Here is a 17,292-nt window from a genome sequence, read left to right on the forward strand (position 1 = left end):
CATCAGTCGCCAACAGTTCACACTTCCACAATAAACAGCAACAACTGTGGCAGCAGACCAGCATTGGCATTAAACTGGAGTGGTTTACTCACAGCAGCGCTGAAACTATAATAGCTTAGTAACAGGGAAAAGTGCAGTTAGGAATCGTTCCAAGACTAAATACAAGTAATGCAAGGCAGCATATCTTTAATTAGATTAAATTATCATTATTTATTTATTTAGTTATTTAGTTATTTTAATATGCATCAACAGTCAACATAGTCAAATCACTGATTGTCATTTGTTCTAAAAAAACTTCTACAATTTTTTGTTGCTTTTATTATGTATTTCCAATATTATTATTATTATTATTATTATTATTATTATTGTTATTAATGTCTTTTTATTAAAAAATAAGTACTGTTCAATTTCCAGTCTTTCAGACCCAAAATGCTAAATAATTTAAGTTTTTTCTTTTTAATAAAAGCCTGCAGTTATTATAATTCCCAATTATTAATAATAATTATTAACTACTCACCTGCAGGTATCCACACTGTTGGATAAATACTCAGTATATTATTGCATCACTAAAACAGATTTCTATGGGGTTTGTTTTTTTTTACAAAAAAGGAAACTTTCATATATTGTTTTGGAAGATTTGGCAGAGATGACTTATTTAAATGTGTGCAGTTTATGTCTTTTGTTTATTGATTGCATTGATTGATGCATCTTGTCAGTTGTGCGTAACTGTGGTCTGTCATTGTCCCGGGTTTGTGACCCAGTAGTTTGTGCTTGCCTTGAATTGTTGTTTAATATTATGTCTTTTTTCCTTATATTTCTGAGTTCTCTGTTCCTTAATTTTGTTTAATTTAGTTCCATTTCGTGTTTAGTCTGTCTTAGTCTTCCCTCTGTGTTCCCCGTCCTTTAGTATCTAGTTTCTTGTGTTAGTTATTTGTGTCTCCCTGTGAAGCCTGTTTTGCCTCCATGTTCATTTGCCTGTTTTCCCAGTCATGTCTCTATGTGTCTATCTGGTTCCTGTGTTCCCTCTCTGTCCTCTGCTATCTCGCCCTCGTTCTGTGTCTTCCTAGTCTGGTCTCTGTCTGTTTTATTTTGATAGTCATTGTCTCATTGCTTTGTGTTCAGCTTTGCGTCCCCTCTCTCGTTATGTCTAGTTTGTTCCAGCTGCGTTTCCACCTGTCACCCATCCTCTCATTATCTTGTGTATTATCCTTCCCTCCTTGTGTATGCGCGTCCTGTTTACTTAGTCATGTAAGTTCTAAAGTCCAGTTTAGACGAGTTTTATGTTGTTTGTGTTTAGTTTCCCAAGCTCCAGCAATAAAGCTGTGTGAGTTCCGAATTTATCTCTGAGTCTGCAATTTGGGTCCACTAACTGCCAGCCACACACACACACACACACACACATACACACGACAGTGGTCTACTATTATATTTTGAATGTTCTGATGAGTCCAGTGCGAGAGGCTATAAACCTAATTATTTTTAGAATGGGAGGATTTCTTGTCACAGTACTGGGAAATATTTGGTTTCCAAAACACCGCAACCTAAATGCTTCTTGTCACAGAGCTGTGAGTTTAATCGGGTCTGTTTCATATAAATTAGCAAGATACTTTATCAAACAGAAACAGCACAAGCTTTGTTGATGGAAAGACCGATCCAAGTCACTCACCGCTCCAAACAGTCGTCCATCTCTGTTCATTGCCAGATATCGGTTTGCACAAATCCCTTTGATGACCACTTCTCCCACTGAGGTCGCCTGGAGTTGAAGCTTTACTGAAGATGAATTAGCAGAGACAGAGTGCAAGTTGTTTTTTAATGATGGGACGTTTAATCAAAGTGTAAGAGTGACTGCTGAGTTTAAAAAAAATTATGAATTTCTTCATTAAATCACAGCAAGTATAACAGCGAACTGTTAGAGAAACAGTTCACAGTACAGGTGCATTTCAACATTTGAACTGCAACCAGCAAAAAGACAAGAGGCATAAAACAGAGGAACGAAAATGCTGTTAAATTAACCAACAATTAAGAAAAACGAAACCTTGATTAAAGAGCAAAAAAGCTAGAAAACATAAACAAAAAGTCTGATTCCAGGCCACTGGTGGGCAGCACTTCATAAACAAGCCCACACACCATTTGAACCATGTGACAAGGTTATGTTTAAAGTCAATGAGATAAAATCAGCTTTAAGTTGCAGGATTTTCCTGACAAAATATCTGACTCTTATACTAGTAGGCGTTTTAACTTCCTTACTTTCCTTTCCTTAAGGGAGCTTATGTGCCAAAACAGGGACATGCCACTGGGAAAATCACCACTGATAGAACTAAGAGTCAGGAAAGTATGCCAAATAGCTGGCATCCTCTCATATTTGGGTTTTGTTTCTTTGCCTCTGGACCATACAGGTAAGCGGTACAAAATCAAACCACCACAAAATCAAACAATTCTTGTGACATAACTGATGAATCCTGTAAAACCAGACAGTTACTTTAAAACAATGCATAAAGTTTTCTCTCTATCAAATACTAAAGTTTTGGGCCAGTGAAGTCTCTGTCTTACTTAAAAGCACATGCCTTAAACTCAAATGTAGTTTCTTTTAAACTCATGACATTTTCTTTACCTGATAAATTCAGTTATATGTATATATATTTTTTCCCATTTTTTATTTGCATTTTAAATGGAGACAATGAGTCTAATTATGCTGCGTTTAACATCTTTCAAGCATTACGTCCAAACATCAGGTCCTGCTTCCTCAGTTGCTGGCAAATGATTTGTTGCTGTGGTTTCCTCTGTATTCATGACACTGACTGATGCATGCGCCATGAATGAATGAAACATTATTATTAGCACAAATAGTTAAGTTTAATTACCAAAAAACACAGAATGACATTACATAGTACCTGCAGGCTGTAAGATTCCTTATTCGTGATCTTAAATGATTTATTTATTTATTTCTCTTTTTTAAAAAGAGACATTGTTTTTCTTCATCCAATATATGCTCAGCAATCAAAAAGAATCCAGGGGCCCCTTGAGGTGAATAGGGGATCTCTTTAGAATGAGTCCCCATTAAGGGTAGACACACATCTGTCTATCATTAAGCTAGCTGTTTGGGTGATTCATGTTACGGATCAAAGAGGCGAAAAAAACGTGCAGTTGGTCTGAATGCACTGTGGTGTGTTCACTGTTCCTTGGATAGATTATGTACTGAAATGTTTGTGAATGGCGGGAACCTGATCCCCGCTTCTGTAAAGTGTGCTCTGGGGTCTCATGTCGTGTCCAGTTTGTATCAGAATTGACCCCAAGGTTCTTGGATGAAAAGTCTCTTACACAAAACACAAATGGATGGAGAAGAGTCCCATCTACATTAGCATGGAAATTCTACTCGAGGACCTTAGGATATATTAGGCAACATTTTTCATAACATTTCCTATTCTTACTGGCAGGTTTGTCTGTAAAAGCTGGCAGCTCTATCCTACCCTTAACAAAAGGGCCATTGATGAAGCACAGCTCAAGTCATCATAACTGTTAAGAACTATTTTGGTAAAAAGCTAAATGATTAATACTAATGGCTGTTGTATGATGAAGTGTGAATATATTCCATCCTTAAACTTTCTCCCGTCTCGTCTACAAGATGAATCTCTCCGGATATTTCATAAACACTTATAATGAAGTATAATTAAACGCAACTGAATTATCCTATAAATAGCCTCTCACTCCTTGAACTGCCATCAGGCATTTGTTTGAAATGTCACACTGTACCTTGTGCAATACACTTCCAAGCATCCAAGCATGTGTTTTCCAAGGAAAAAATCCAAATTTCATGTTCCTCTCCTCCCCTCCTATTACAAAAGCTTACGGCACATTTAATCAGTGACAGTGACGCACTGAGGAATGCTACAGTTCTCCATTAACATAATCACGTTAATGTTTACCCTTTCTTAAAAAATGGGGCGCTCAGAATAAATATTAATTCAATGTCGGCACAGATGACTGGTCAGAGGGTACGATAATTTTTTAACAGGTTTTAATAATAACTTCATCAGCCTCAAAGACGCTATGTTAATCAGGAACTCCCTTATTCTGGCGTTAAACTCCCAGATTTGCTGTCTTTAGTGACGTCAAATATACAGTTAACAGTGTGACTCAGCATGGTGATCTTCATTTGGAGTACTACAAACATCAAGCATGTTCCATCAGAAGTCCCACTGATGAATAAAAACTGAGGTGTGACTCTTTAGTACGGAGGTTATTATACTTTCCAGAAGGTGACCTACACACATTTGGTTCTTACTATTAGCGAGTGGAGAATAATCATAATTCAAATGGAAAATTCACATAATCCCCATATTATTTACCCACGTTATTTAATTTTTGGCTTTGCTCTTTCTTCTCTGTTGCATGTTAAAAACAGAAAATCAAGAAGTGCCGTGTACTGTGTAAAATGAAAAGAAGGAGACTGGAAGTACTTACTGTGGGGGTCGTTTTTCTCTCGTATTCCATCCACTCCTCCATCAGATTTTATCCTCAAGAAGAAGCCACCATTTTTACAGTACAGCCTTTTAGGGTCCTTGAAGTTCCCAGGAGGAAAGCCGCTGCTGCCGCCGTCTTCAGGTGTAGCGGGAAGTGTTGTGATTCCTCCCGTGGCCATCTCCTCCTCTTTCCCCACTTCCTGGCAACTGCGTCGTCTCCTTCTTGAGAAGTGCAGGAGCTTCACCGTGGCCTGTCACCTCCTGCTAACTGCTGCCTGTACCCTCTTACCCTCCTCCACACAAACTGATTCTACTTAACCTCAGAGGTCAGCTTGCTTGAAAGGCCCCCCTCTCAGGGCAGCAAGTGCCCTTTGAGTCCTGAGGATCTGAAGCAGTAACACTTCTACGGACTCCTATGCAAGATCGAAATCTACAATTTATAGACGCTTGTCTGCCGTTTGTAGAGCTGGCAGCTGCTTTGCCAGTGTACTTTGAGCACACTGGTAGGGGGGATGCATGGAGGTCGCTTCTTTCTTCTACTCTTCTTGCAATGGAGTGTTTAGAGCAGGGCAGCTGGCTTAGATCTGTGTGGAAGGCTTTCCCCTTTGGGCCTCAGTTCGCATGCGCCCTAGGAGCCCCAGCACACACACACACACATGCTCACGCCCACTAATGCTCACTGATTTAACCAACCAACCCAGCAGAAGTCAGGAAAGGAGAGGAGGGCAAAGAAGGGGGACGTGCAATTTGGACTCTGAGACCCTTCGGAGAGCCAAGAGCCACAGCAACCATGTGAACAGAACCAGTGTTTTCATTCATCCAGTCTGTTCAAGAGCAGGAAAAGAGGGACATAATAAGAAAGCCAACAGAGGCATCTTGGTAGTGATTCAGTAAGTGCTATTCATAAGTGAAAAAAATAACAATGTAAAGTAGAAATGCCAGTAGATGAAAAAGAAACCCTCACGAGCCAGTTATTTTAATTGCTATTCTCAATTTTCTCCAAACCAGCTGCCTGGATGATGAGTGATGAAAGTTATTTATCCAGGAGGAGGTCATGCATTTGTCAAAATAGGCACTTACTGTTCTGGGCTTCTGGGTAAACGTTACCACATCTGAAGCTTGTGTGGGACCAGTAGAAAGTCAGCTGTGCTCCCAGTTGACATCATGCTGGTCAGCCCGGCAGTCGAACAGAAGAACAAGAAGTTTTTGTTCAACAGTATCGGCTAAATGGACATATTATATACACATGCACAGTGAAAAAAATATCTACCAAATATTATTAGTGATACACATTTATACCTGTATAGTACTGTACAGATAAAGTAATGATATAACAGTTATAACATTGACCTCACCTTACCTCAAGTATAAGCTCAGTCTTCAGGCTTTAAATTTTACACAATTTTCCAAATGTTTATTTCTACATACACAGCACAGCCAGGGGACTAGTAAGGATGTAAATTGACTAGTACTTATATAATGCCTTATCTATACCTGTGTGCTTTCTAACATTCACAAACACACAGATGCATCGGGGGCAAGTCAGGTTTTATCATCTTGCCCATGGATGCTTTGGCATCAGGGGTCCATCAACCTTCTACCTTAACTACTGCTGCCCATACAGGAATTTTCAAATCATTTGTCACAATCCTGAATACTTATTTAAATATCTTTTCACTGGGAAAAAGTAAATATATGAGAGGTACAATGATGACATATGGATACACTGATCAGTTATAAAATAGAAACCTGCCAAATATCATGTTGGCACAAAACAGCTCCCATCCATCATGGCAAGAACATAGTACCACTGAGGTGTCTTGCAGTATCTGGCATACAGTCCATGGTTTGGCACAGGACACTGGCTACAGTTCTTTCAGGATTGTGGGTTATGGCAAGGGGCCTCCATGAATCAGGCTTTTGCAGTTTATTCTATGGAAGCTTCATTAGATGGGATCTGCAACACTTGTAGGCAGGATTAGCATGTTGGGCTATTTTTTTATGTTTCAAACTGCTCTTGAACAATTTTGTGGTGTGGCAGACTGCAGCATCCTGCTATATCCTGCTGTAGGGAGTCTGCTGCTGTCAGGAAGTCTCATTGCCACTGATGGTGAGGGAAGCTCTGATATATGATATGAGAATATGATATATGCCAGAGAATATCCACATGAATGCTCAGAGCGAAGGTTTGTAGCAAGATGATCAACATTCAACTTCAGTTCATTACTTCAGTAGTATAAAGAACTGCACATTTGGCGCGCTTGTTGCGAGGCTGTAATCAGCAGCTTACAATAGGATGGCCGAACTCCTCACCCTATCTCTAAGGGAAATGCCAGCCACTCTTCTGAGAAAACTTGAGACATTTTTTAAAGAAATGTTAAACTATATTTAAAAAATGCCTCAGCTGGCCTTTCTCCTCATAATTTTATGTTTAAAGTTATTTAATTTCCCACTTGTCATTGCCCAGAATAAATACTTCATCTATCTGAATCATCTCTCAGAGAGCCCTTTAAGTTTTACGTTACATAAATTTGTTAAGTGATTCGTGCAGACAGAAAGGAGGTGGACTCACCCTGAACTCTCGGATGTGTCACCAGTTTTGGCGTTCCAACCTTCCTCCCCAGTGTTGTGTGTGTTACGTTATGTCATGCCCTCCCCTCTCAATCCTGCAACAACACTGAATGATGTCTGAGTCAAGACTATTCTGTCTCCACCGTAAAACCTTTGTAACACTTTTATTTCACTGAACTATTTTTAGGGTGTAATGAGCTGTGCTCTCTGTGACCTCAGAGGAAATGGAAGACCACGCAAGTCATTGAAACCGTCACCTCTAAAACACAACATGCAAAAAAGGGAAATTTTTCAAGACACCAACCAAATTGAACAGTGTATTGGGAGCAGTTCTTGAATTTTCCAAGTCGTAATCATTTTTACTTATCTTAATATAGGTATTGTATAAATAGCCTATTACAAATTTCTATATATGTATAAGTACTCTAAAAGCCGCCCAAACTGCAGACTTTCTTAATATTTATGTGACCTTTAGGTGATCATGTAGGAGGGAAAGTGTTAATGAAAGATTTCCAGGATTCGAATAACTGACATCACCTCTGAAAATGTATTTTAAAGCACAGACACTAGTAAGATTTAACCAAAAACATTTACTCTGTCTGGAGGTGTTCCTTCTGCATCAACCATGCCAATGATGACACACAAAGTCATAAAAGAGCCGCACCTGGCACAGAAGCAGTGTCAGCGTTCAATGTGAGCAGTACTAGCCAAACTGTAGACACTTAATGAAGCTTAGGCAAATATCATTAAGCAAGTGTTCGAAGACGAAGAAGCACAACAAAATTCAGCCCTCGAGCACGAAACCTAATTGTGGGTTTGGATATGTAGCAGTAGTTTTCCCTGCCTGAAATGTGTGCAAAGTCAACATGTGTTCAAGGATATGTATAACCTACATCAGGTTAGTCATGATTGTTTTATTATAAAATAAAAGTAATGTTTAAGGGACTTTCCAGGGGGAATAGAGAATCATAATGACAGAGGACACAAGGCCAAGTTAATTAAAAATAAGGAAAACTACATTTATTTGGTTATTCAACATAACTTTATTATTTATTACTTTTTAATATAAGTTTTAGAAAGAATTCTGAAGACATTCAGAATGAGGATGTCTCCCCCTTGTGGCAGAAAATAGGTAATAACATTTTTCAAAAGCCCTTGACTGTGTATTAATTACAGCATATTTTACAAATCACTTTGTTTAGGAAGAAAAAACAGTTTTTGTTGTAGAGTGAAATCTTTTGCCTAAATATTCTACATGAACATCACAACAGCAAGAGACTGCTCTCGGCAATCTCAGTTTTTTGGTCTACGCCTGTGATAATCTCTGCATCCGTCTGTAAAACCAAGAAAACAAGATCTAAGGCTTTCCTCCATGCTTCCTGTTTCACGCTCAGATTATCATAGATTTCCACTGCTCGTGCTTCATTGGGTTTTGGTGCTGTGAAGACTTCACTATCCTGATTTTTACTGTCAAAGAAAAGTTGTGGAGACTTTGTAGCATTGCCTAGATGCTTGTTATAGTCCTGCAGTTGTTGGCTCACCTCAGTCCTAGCTTTGACTTTTGAAATTCTTCCAGTGTTAACCATTACAGTGGATATGTAATCTATTAAACCATCTGCCATGAGGTCCAACACTACACGCGTGTAGTGGTTGGTTCCTTTCTCACCGTTCTTTTCTCTGTGACACATGACATGATACTCCACTCGCTTTTGTAGGTGATGAATACAAAGCATTTCTGTCCCACACGCCCCTGGTAGAAGAGCTCTGTCTTTTAGTGCATAGTGTAAGCGATAAGCACAGGCCCAAAACTGGTCCTCCAGGGCCTGCAGCTTTCCATGTATAGAGCTTGTAAGGATTACTGTAACTAGCCCGCTGTTGCTGCCAGTTGAGATATTCACAGCCAGGGCGTTCTTCTCGTGGCTACTGAGGTCTTTCCATATTGCAACCTTTGCCCCAGTGCCAACATTTTGCTTGCTCAGTTGCGCAGCAAAGGTTACCGGAACAACTCCAGACAAGTTGGCAAATGTCTTCAAAACAGAAGCCTTCACATTTTCCACTACAAGTATACGATGCCTACAACAGTGCTGAATCACTTTTTCACAAGCGTGCCCATGGATTAGTATCAGGTTCACTTCCAGGTTCAACAGATGTGCCACAGTCTGTTCCACCCATTCGTCCTCTTTGCTCGAACTTGAAAAATCCACGTGATCCCTCACACGGTGCATACCTGTCGGCCTGTTAAAGCCAAGATGGCGGTAAGTATGTGATAAATCTCCATTTATGAGAACAACCTTCAGTTGTTGTTCTTTTAAGTGATGAGCGACTGTAGCCTGTTCAGCAAATAAAAGAACAACACAGCCAAATACAACGCACCCGTGGTCCTCTGGTAAACCAGGGAGCATACAAGTCACCACTTTAGTAATGTCAAACATGGGATAGCTCACATCTTCTTGATTAGTTTTTGACTGCATCCAAATAACTTCGACAACAAGTTTCATTGCATCATCACAACCATGGCTCAATCCCTCTGCAATGTGTACAATGTCAGGAAGCTTAGGCTGAGGAGACTGTAGCAATACTTTGGAGAAATCTTCAGACTTCGCCTCACAAAAATGTCTGCTAAGTTTTATTCTTCTCTGTTCACCGACGGTCAGAGTCTTGAGGTCAAACTTTATTGTTTCTTGCATGCTGCACAATGCAGGCGATGAATTTTTGATGGGTTTCTTGGACACTTTCACAGCATAACTCTCTAACGATGTCACACCCAGACCATCAATTGAAACGGCACATTTCCTGCAAGCATCCAGACATACATCCATCCCTTCAGACATAGCTGAGATTATGTTCCCTACTGAAATTCCTCTCTGAAGACAGTCCAGGGCAACACGGCTCCAGGCTCCTGCTAGGAACAGTAGGCATCCTGATCCTGTATGGTAGACCTTCTGGTGGGCTTGAATAGTCTCATAAACCAGCTGACCCACTGCACAGGTCAGCTCCAGGGTCTCAATAATGCGAAAACATGAGCACACAAGAGCAGACTCCCCACTTTTGTCATCTTGGATAAACTTGTACTTTATACAAGGGCCCAAAGAGGAATGTGAGATTCCTGCCAGCGCCAACAGTTTCTGCAGTCCAACATGCTGTCGATGGTTTATGATTGTACTTCCCAACATCATTCGAGGACTGTGAACTATAAAAGAAAATTTTTAAGTTTGGTCATTTCTAAACAAAAAAAGTTCTCACGAACATTTGCTTTAGTTAGGAAACATGATTTGTGTTTTTAAAGTAAAAAGTCACAAAGCACAGTAACTAAGTATAGGCCCTCAGATCTCCTTTTTTATCCATCCATTCTCTTCTGCTTATCCTTATTTAAGTCGCGAGAGGGCTAGAGCCTATCCCAGCTACCATAGGGTGAGAGGTGAGGTACACCCTGGAGAGGTCACCAATCTGAGACAGAGCACACCTCCTGGAAATTCAAATGTATTATACATTATGGTACTGTAATCCTCAAATGAAAAAAGATTTGTAAGAAACTAAAAAGACGCAGGGGAGGGGGGATTGCGAGAATAGCTTTTTTTAATGGCCCTATTTGTTTTTATGCTGTTTCTTTTTTTTATGATAGACCATCTTCTACTACTCCTTCTTTTGCCTGCTCACTTTAGGGGTCGCCATAGCACATAACCTGGCTCCATCTCTACCTATCCCTAGGATCCTCTGTCACACCAACCCCCTGCATCTCCTCCTTCACTACATCCATGAACCTATCTGTGGTCTTCCTCTTTTCCTGCCTGACCTCATCTATCAACCTGTTCATCACCACTGTGAACAAGAATGGGCTCAGGGCAGATCCCTGATGTAATCCCACCCCCACTGAAAACCCATCTATCACTCCTACTGCAAACTTCATCACTATCCTCATAAATGTCCTGCACCAGCCTCAGATATTTCTCTAACACTACTCACTCCCTCATGCAGTACCACAGTTCCTCTCTTGGCAGCGTATCATATGCTTTCTCTAGAGCTACAAAAACAGCCTGAAACAGTTTTGACCTTCTCCACACATCTCCATCAACATGTTCAAAGTGAATATCACATCTGTAATTCTCTTTCTCGGCATGGAGCCCTACTATTGCTCACGGATTGTAAACTCTCTGGTTAACCTAGCCTGAACAACTGTTTTCTTTAGTTTAATGGCAAGACGTGTCAACTTTACAGATATTCTAGAAAGTTCTAATCTAGTTAATTAAGGGTTTCAATCATTTTTATGCAGAGAAGCCTTAACCCGAGTCATCACTGTCAACTGAGCTGTTTTCACTGTCAGTGTGGGCTTTTTAAAAAAAAACAAAAAACAAAACTCTTTTAACTCTGATAACGGTAATTAAAATAGCAATTTGGCAAGTTTGATATTTTGTTTTGTTTTCCTTCTTTGTCCAGGGAAACCAAACTGTTCGTAAGCCTTTCACCCCCTCATCACGTGTCTTTTAAGATTTAAGCAGTTTACAGCCAAGCACTGCTAAATGGAAAATCGTATTTGCAGACAGATGGCAGTCAGCATACTGACTTTTGACAGATATAATGGGTGCAACCCATATATAATAGATTTAGGTATTAGATGTAAAACATTGCTACTCATGAAAAACTGACGGGTATTAATTCTTCCTCCAACACTAGCACCGAGTTTTGTCAATGCCTGCACTTCACTCAGCATCTTACAAGTCAGCTTACAAGCTAAGCTAACGAACCAAAGACAGGTTTACTACAAAACTGCCCGTGTCTGTACCTTATTCCAAGAGCAGGACAAAAAACATAAATGTCTCTGCAAAATGGCACTGTAAAACAAACTTTTTACTAACCTCAATGAGTATACTTTTACCTTATTTCAATAGTGTACGAGACATTTATAATACGCCTGGTCCAGCTCAACCGATTAAACACTGCGCATGCGTTTTGTTTCCTAGTTGCTGGGCGACAACAAACTGTCCGTATGATTGGCTGAAACAGTTTTAGCCCGCCTACTCTTTTTTGTGATTGGTTAATCAGGTTTCGTCAGCGTGCTTTCATCATTTGTATTGGCTCTTTCCAATGTCTGTTCACAGAAAAACTACACAGCCGTTGCTACCTGGTTTGTTGACACCAGACCATCAAACAAAACATAGAGGTTTCCCCGTCGGGATCATTAATTCAAATGGTGTGCATTTATTTAATTAAGTAAAGTAACTGTATAAACGAATGTTTAATGAACATTTTAAGAAGTTGTGAGATTTGCCATAAAAAGCCCTTAGTTTTAACTTGATTCTCTTTGGTCTCCCGGAACAGCATTTAAGCTAGCTAGCATAATAATGACCTAAAATACGATATGTACCGCGACTCTCGTTGCTGTTAACTTAATAGGTACCTTTTGTGATGTATTAATATTGTATTTCATAGGCTTCAAGTTACCGGAAACCAGCTTCCACGGCTAGCCAAAGGAAAAAGACGGATTTAAAAAACGACCTGACTGAGGAGCAAAAGCAAGAAATTAAAGAGGCGTTCGATCTCTTTGACACAGATGGAACTGGAACAATAGACGTGAAGGAGCTCAAGGTTGGCTTTCTAGTTAAATGTGTATTGATGAAAATTAAGAAAGGAAAACATATCGCGGTCACTGCACCGCAGCAGCTTCAGCTTTCTTTACTGTTATCTGTGCCACAGGTTGCCATGAGAGCTCTGGGCTTTGAACCAAAGAAAGAAGAAATCAAGAAGATGATTGCAGACATTGATAAAGAGGGCTCTGGAACGATTGACTTTGGTGACTTTCTCAGTATTATGACACTGAAAATGGTGAGTGCTTTACCGAAAGGAACAACCAGAAAACGTCTCTGCAGTTAAGTTGGAAGTTTTACTGTCTGAAAATAGCACTGTCCTCAACTGTTGCAGCTAAATCAAGCATTTGTATGTTGTTTCAACAACTGTTGTTTTGGAGCAATTCTAAACATTGCAAGAAGTTGCTAGATATAGTAGCTTTCTTTCTCTCGCTCTTGCTCTCTTTCTCGCCCTCCCTGTCTCACACACAGACACATTTGTAAGGCTAGTGTATTTGTGGGTTGACCCATGAAAAACCAAATCGTCTCTGCCAGTGCTTGTTCTGCTCTTGACTCTTGTTTGGAGCTTCTGGTACTTCAGATGTTGACGATCAGGTGCCTGATTGGCATCTGATTAGCATGGGTCCTGCTACAATGAGCAAATACATCACGGCACTGTACATGCAAAGTCACCAACACCTTTCTGGCTTTCCTGTGTCCTTACTAATAAATAGCACAGTAACAGTAGATCATAGCAAAAGGCTTTCTTCAGACTGAAAAAACTATAGATAAAATGTATTGTGGCCACCTGTTCTTTACATTACAAAACATTTTTCCATTTAAGAGTTATAAAATATACTGTATGCACATTCTTTATGTCTGTGTTTTGTAAAATTTGCTTCACTTCATTTCCTACACACATTCTGCAAATTATGTTCATATTGGACTGCATTTGGAGCAAAATGTTAAAAAAGCACATTTTTAATTTGTATTATATTCATGTGTGTATTCATTTTTGATGATAACAGAGTGAAAAAGACACAAAAGAAGAAATACTGAAGGCTTTCCGGCTCTTTGATGATGACTGCACGGGAAAAATCTCATTCAAAAATCTCAAGAGAGTTGCCAAGGAGCTGGGTGAAAACCTCACAGATGCAGAGCTGCAGGTATAGAGTTCTTCATTACTTTGGAGTACTTACAGTTTTGGTTTTTTGGGGGGGTGGTAGCACTTTTGCATGTACATAAAAGATTTTGTTTATACTAAGAATAACTTTTGTATTTTTATTGAAGCCATGCTAAATTCATACCATGAAATAGTATGAATATCTGTGGGCCAAATTTGGAAAATGATTTTGACATATAAGGAATCACAGAAGATGAGCCTGATTAAAAAACAAATGTAGGTAAAAATGAGACCTTTGATAATGTTATAGTTTTGTCCAAACAACTATCCCACATAGTGATTATACAGTACTGTAAGGAAGTCTTTGGCCCTTCCTTATTTCTTATTTTTTTTGCATATTTGTCACACACTGTGGACATGCACTAGCTATCCACAGCTACCTGCCCCTGTGTGAAGAAGTAATCCACCCTCCCCTTTTTAAATCATGAATTAACTGTGATTAAACACATTTTTTTGAAAGCTGACTTCAGTTTCACAGCCACACCCAGGCCTGACTGCTGCCGGAATCAGGAAATCACTTAAACAGAGGCTGTTTAAAGGAAGTAAAGTAGGCTAAAAGATCTGAAAAAGCAGCACAGCTGTGAAACAAAAACATTGGCATCTATCAGTTTGGAAAGGTTTAAGGACTCCAGCAAACCACGGTGAGAGCTATTATACACAAATAGAGAGAGGCTGGAACAGTGGTGAACCTTCCCAGGAGTGGCTGACCTGCTAAAATTTCTCCAAGAGCACACTGATGACTCATCCAGAAGGTCACAAAGAACCGAGAACAACATCTAAAGAACTACAAGTTCCAAGAGTGAGTTCTAACCAAAAAGAACATAAAGGCTATTCTCACAATTGCCAAAAATGTCTTGTTGATCTCCAAGACCTTGACGAGACAAAAAGTTGAACTTTTTGGGAAGGTTTGAGTCCCGCTACATCTAGCATAAAACAAACACAGCATTTTAAAAAAAGTACATCGTAGCAACATCTGGGCCTGCTTTGGTCAACTTGACTTAATTGACGGAACTTTGAGTTCTGCTCTATACCTGAAAATCCTAAAGGAGAATGCCTGACCATCAGTTCATCCCAGAAACTCATGCACACTCAGGTTATGCAGCAGGACAATGATCCGAAACACACCAGCAAGTTCACCTCTGATTGGCTTAAAAAAAAAACAAAGAAAACACAAGTCACGACTGATTAAGGTGCTTTGGCATAACCTTAAACAGGCTGTTCATGTGGCTGAATTAAAACAGTTTTGCAAAGAAGGGTAGGACAGTGATGTGAAAGGCTTGATTGCAGTTTCTACTGCCAAGGGTGGTAAGACCAGTTATTCGGTATACTTTTTCACATACTGCCAGGTAAATTTGGATAGCATTTTTCCCTCAATCAAATTAATGAAAAAAATCATAAATTAAAAATTGCATTTTGTATTATCAGGTTATTGAAACTGATTCCTGAGGTAATGATGCTCAAAAAGTTGGGTTTTGAGAAAAACCCCATCTTGAACAAAAAAAAGATTTTGAATTTAGATTGTGATATTTGTAGTGGGTGTAAACTGATTTGATTTTTAACAGAGCGCTTTTCAGTTCTGAAAAATACAATATGGCTTTCTCCTTTGCATAAAACCTGATGAAGGCTCAGTAACGCTGGGTAAAATGAAATGAATTAATAAAAAGGTTTCTCTACTGCTCTGCTGCTCAGTACTTTGAGAGCCTGCAAGTCAGTCTGCAGTAAATATTCATAGTGTAAAGATTTAAATTTTTATATGTAAATGAACCGGTTCTCGCTTTTCTACTCTACTTTATATGCCTCATTCAAACACACACTCATATAAGCACTTTTTTTCTACACAAAAAGTTCTTTCTGTCTAACATTCACATACAATCGTACTCCAATGAGCACATCAGAGAGCAACTTGTTGTTCATTATCTTGCACAAGGATACTTGGCCTGGCCTGCAGACTAAACCACCAACCTTCCAGTTAGTGGATAACCTGCTGCACCTCCTGAGCTACAGCCACCCCAGCTGGCTTTGTTAAATATACTAAAGTACAAAAAAAAAGTTGCTCATTCTGATGGGGTAAAGTGGACCCTTTTGCTGGTTTGACTGATTTTAAATTCGCTACCTCATATTTAAAATATTGTAGTACCTCTACTACAGTAAATTGTATAAGTGGTACAAACCGTAAATTAATACCGCATGGCCAGAAGCTAAGAATTCTTTATTTAAAGAACAATACATACTTAGAGGAACCACTATAAATACATTTCTATTTAAGTACCAAACTTATTGTCTCTCTTCTCATATCTCCCAGTTCCTCTTGGTATGTTCTGACATGTCACAGTACAATAGTAGTAACTGTATTGTTTTAGGTGGGGTTTTCCTGGGTAACCTTTGCAGTCAAATGCCATGCATGAAACACAAAGTTACCTGAAGTCAGTATGAGAATTGTTCCGGTTTGATGCTCTCACTTCCTTCCCTTTGCTTCATCACATTTATTATCCTTTCAGGAAATGATTGACGAGGCAGACCGAGACGGGGACGGTGAGGTCAACGAACAGGAGTTCTTGCGGATAATGAGGAAGACTAATCTTTATTAAACCTCAGTGTCTTAGAACCTTTGTTTGTATTGTAACTTTTTTTGGAACATTAGTTTTGTTTGTATGGAAATATTTTAATATGCTGTATCTTTGCACACGCTTTTATAAAATTGCAAAACCAATAAATCTATTTCATCAGAGTTGATTTGTCTGTTACATTGTCATTATAAAATCCATTATTTTAAAAATAAAGACTCAATGAGTTGTCTTTTTCTACAAAACATACAGTTTGGCAGATAATACAAAAATATGAATTATACAAATCATGTGCAAGTGTGATTTAGGATACACCTAGTCTCACACACACACACACACACACCCACCTCCCCTCACCCCCGGGGGGGTTTCATGCACTGAAGTACAGGTGGATCTCAAAGAATCAGAATATTGTGAATTTTTTTTTTTTTTTTTTTTTGGTAATTTTGTTCTAAAAGATGAACATATATTTATTACGTGTAGGTGAAATACACTTAGCAGCTAACTGGGACTTCTTTACAGTGAGTTCCTGCATCAGTGCAGTGAGGCATGGAGGCAACCAGTCCAAGCTGCTTTGATAAAGGCCTTGTGCTCTTCTCATTTTCGGATCAGGCATTCATCTATCCAAATGGAATGGATAACACAGGTTTACTGGCCAATCAAATACAATAATAACATGGTCAGCAACCATTTGCTAGTAATTGTGGCCTTGTGGGCAGGTCCTACTAAAAATGGAAGTCCGTGTTCCCATAAAGCTAATTGGCAAATGGAAGCATCTTTAAAATCTCCTGGTAGATTTAAGACAATGTGGTTTCTGTCCCTCTCCAGTCATCTTTGACACTCTGGCTTCCAAATGCAAAAACTGACGTGAAAAGGGGACTTTGGACCACTGAGCAACAGTCTAGTTCTCTCTCTCCAGTTCTGCTGCTGGTTCAGGAGTGGCTGTGATATCA

The 17,292-nt window shown here is 39.3% G+C and overlaps 3 protein-coding genes across 5 annotated transcripts in view; 1 reads left to right on the forward strand and 2 right to left on the reverse strand.

Moving 5' to 3' along the window:
- The window catches only part of fgf2 (fibroblast growth factor 2), a 7,827-nt gene extending 2,761 nt beyond the window's left edge, over positions 1-5,066 (reverse strand). Inside the window, exons 1-2 of the mRNA XM_025909998.1 lie at positions 4,462-5,066; positions 1,667-1,770 (exon numbers count right to left, since the gene is read on the reverse strand). Of these exons, the coding sequence (XP_025765783.1) occupies positions 1,667-1,770; positions 4,462-4,639 (282 nt within the window). The 5' untranslated portion in view covers positions 4,640-5,066. The remainder of the gene's footprint in view (positions 1-1,666; positions 1,771-4,461) is intronic.
- bbs12 (Bardet-Biedl syndrome 12) lies at positions 4,831-12,006 on the reverse strand. 3 transcript variants are annotated; one of them, XM_025909988.1, is made up of 4 exons: positions 11,885-11,984; positions 7,033-10,221; positions 5,541-5,627; positions 4,831-5,284 (listed from the first exon to the last, which is right to left on the reverse strand). In XM_025909988.1, exon 2 carries the CDS (start codon positions 10,205-10,207, stop codon positions 8,294-8,296), a length of 1,914 nt encoding a protein of 637 aa, XP_025765773.1. In that variant the 5' UTR covers positions 10,208-10,221; positions 11,885-11,984; the 3' UTR covers positions 4,831-5,284; positions 5,541-5,627; positions 7,033-8,293. The 3 variants fall into 3 exon arrangements, with proteins under 3 accessions (XP_025765773.1, XP_005467270.1, XP_019219367.1); XM_005467213.4 differs by having other exon boundaries at positions 4,831-5,627; positions 11,905-12,006; XM_019363822.2 differs by having other exon boundaries at positions 4,831-5,627.
- A 64-nt stretch (positions 12,007-12,070) lies between these two features.
- cetn4 (centrin 4) lies at positions 12,071-16,506 on the forward strand. The gene is made up of 5 exons (XM_003443360.5): positions 12,071-12,219; positions 12,459-12,614; positions 12,723-12,851; positions 13,621-13,758; positions 16,274-16,506. The coding sequence occupies exons 1-5, from the start codon at positions 12,217-12,219 to the stop codon at positions 16,361-16,363; spliced, it is 516 nt and encodes a 171-aa protein (XP_003443408.1). The 5' UTR covers positions 12,071-12,216; the 3' UTR covers positions 16,364-16,506.
- Positions 16,507-17,292: the final 786 nt, after the last annotated feature.

Source organism: Oreochromis niloticus, linkage group LG2, assembly GCF_001858045.2.
Source record: "Oreochromis niloticus isolate F11D_XX linkage group LG2, O_niloticus_UMD_NMBU, whole genome shotgun sequence".
NCBI classification, from domain to species: Eukaryota; Metazoa; Chordata; class Actinopteri; order Cichliformes; family Cichlidae; genus Oreochromis; species Oreochromis niloticus.

What these genes read in the sequence shown, in the direction of transcription:
- bbs12 (XM_005467213.4), bottom strand. Translation starts at nt 10,207, where the DNA reads ATGATGTTGGGAAGTACAATCATAAACCATCGACAGCATGTTGGACTG.
- cetn4 (XM_003443360.5), top strand. An exon ending in TAGACGTGAAGGAGCTCAAG is followed by an intron (nt 12,615 to 12,722) that starts GTTGGCTTTCTA and finishes TCTGTGCCACAG; the next exon opens with GTTGCCATGAGAGCTCTGGG. An exon ending in GTATTATGACACTGAAAATG is followed by an intron (nt 12,852 to 13,620) that starts GTGAGTGCTTTA and finishes TGATGATAACAG; the next exon opens with AGTGAAAAAGACACAAAAGA.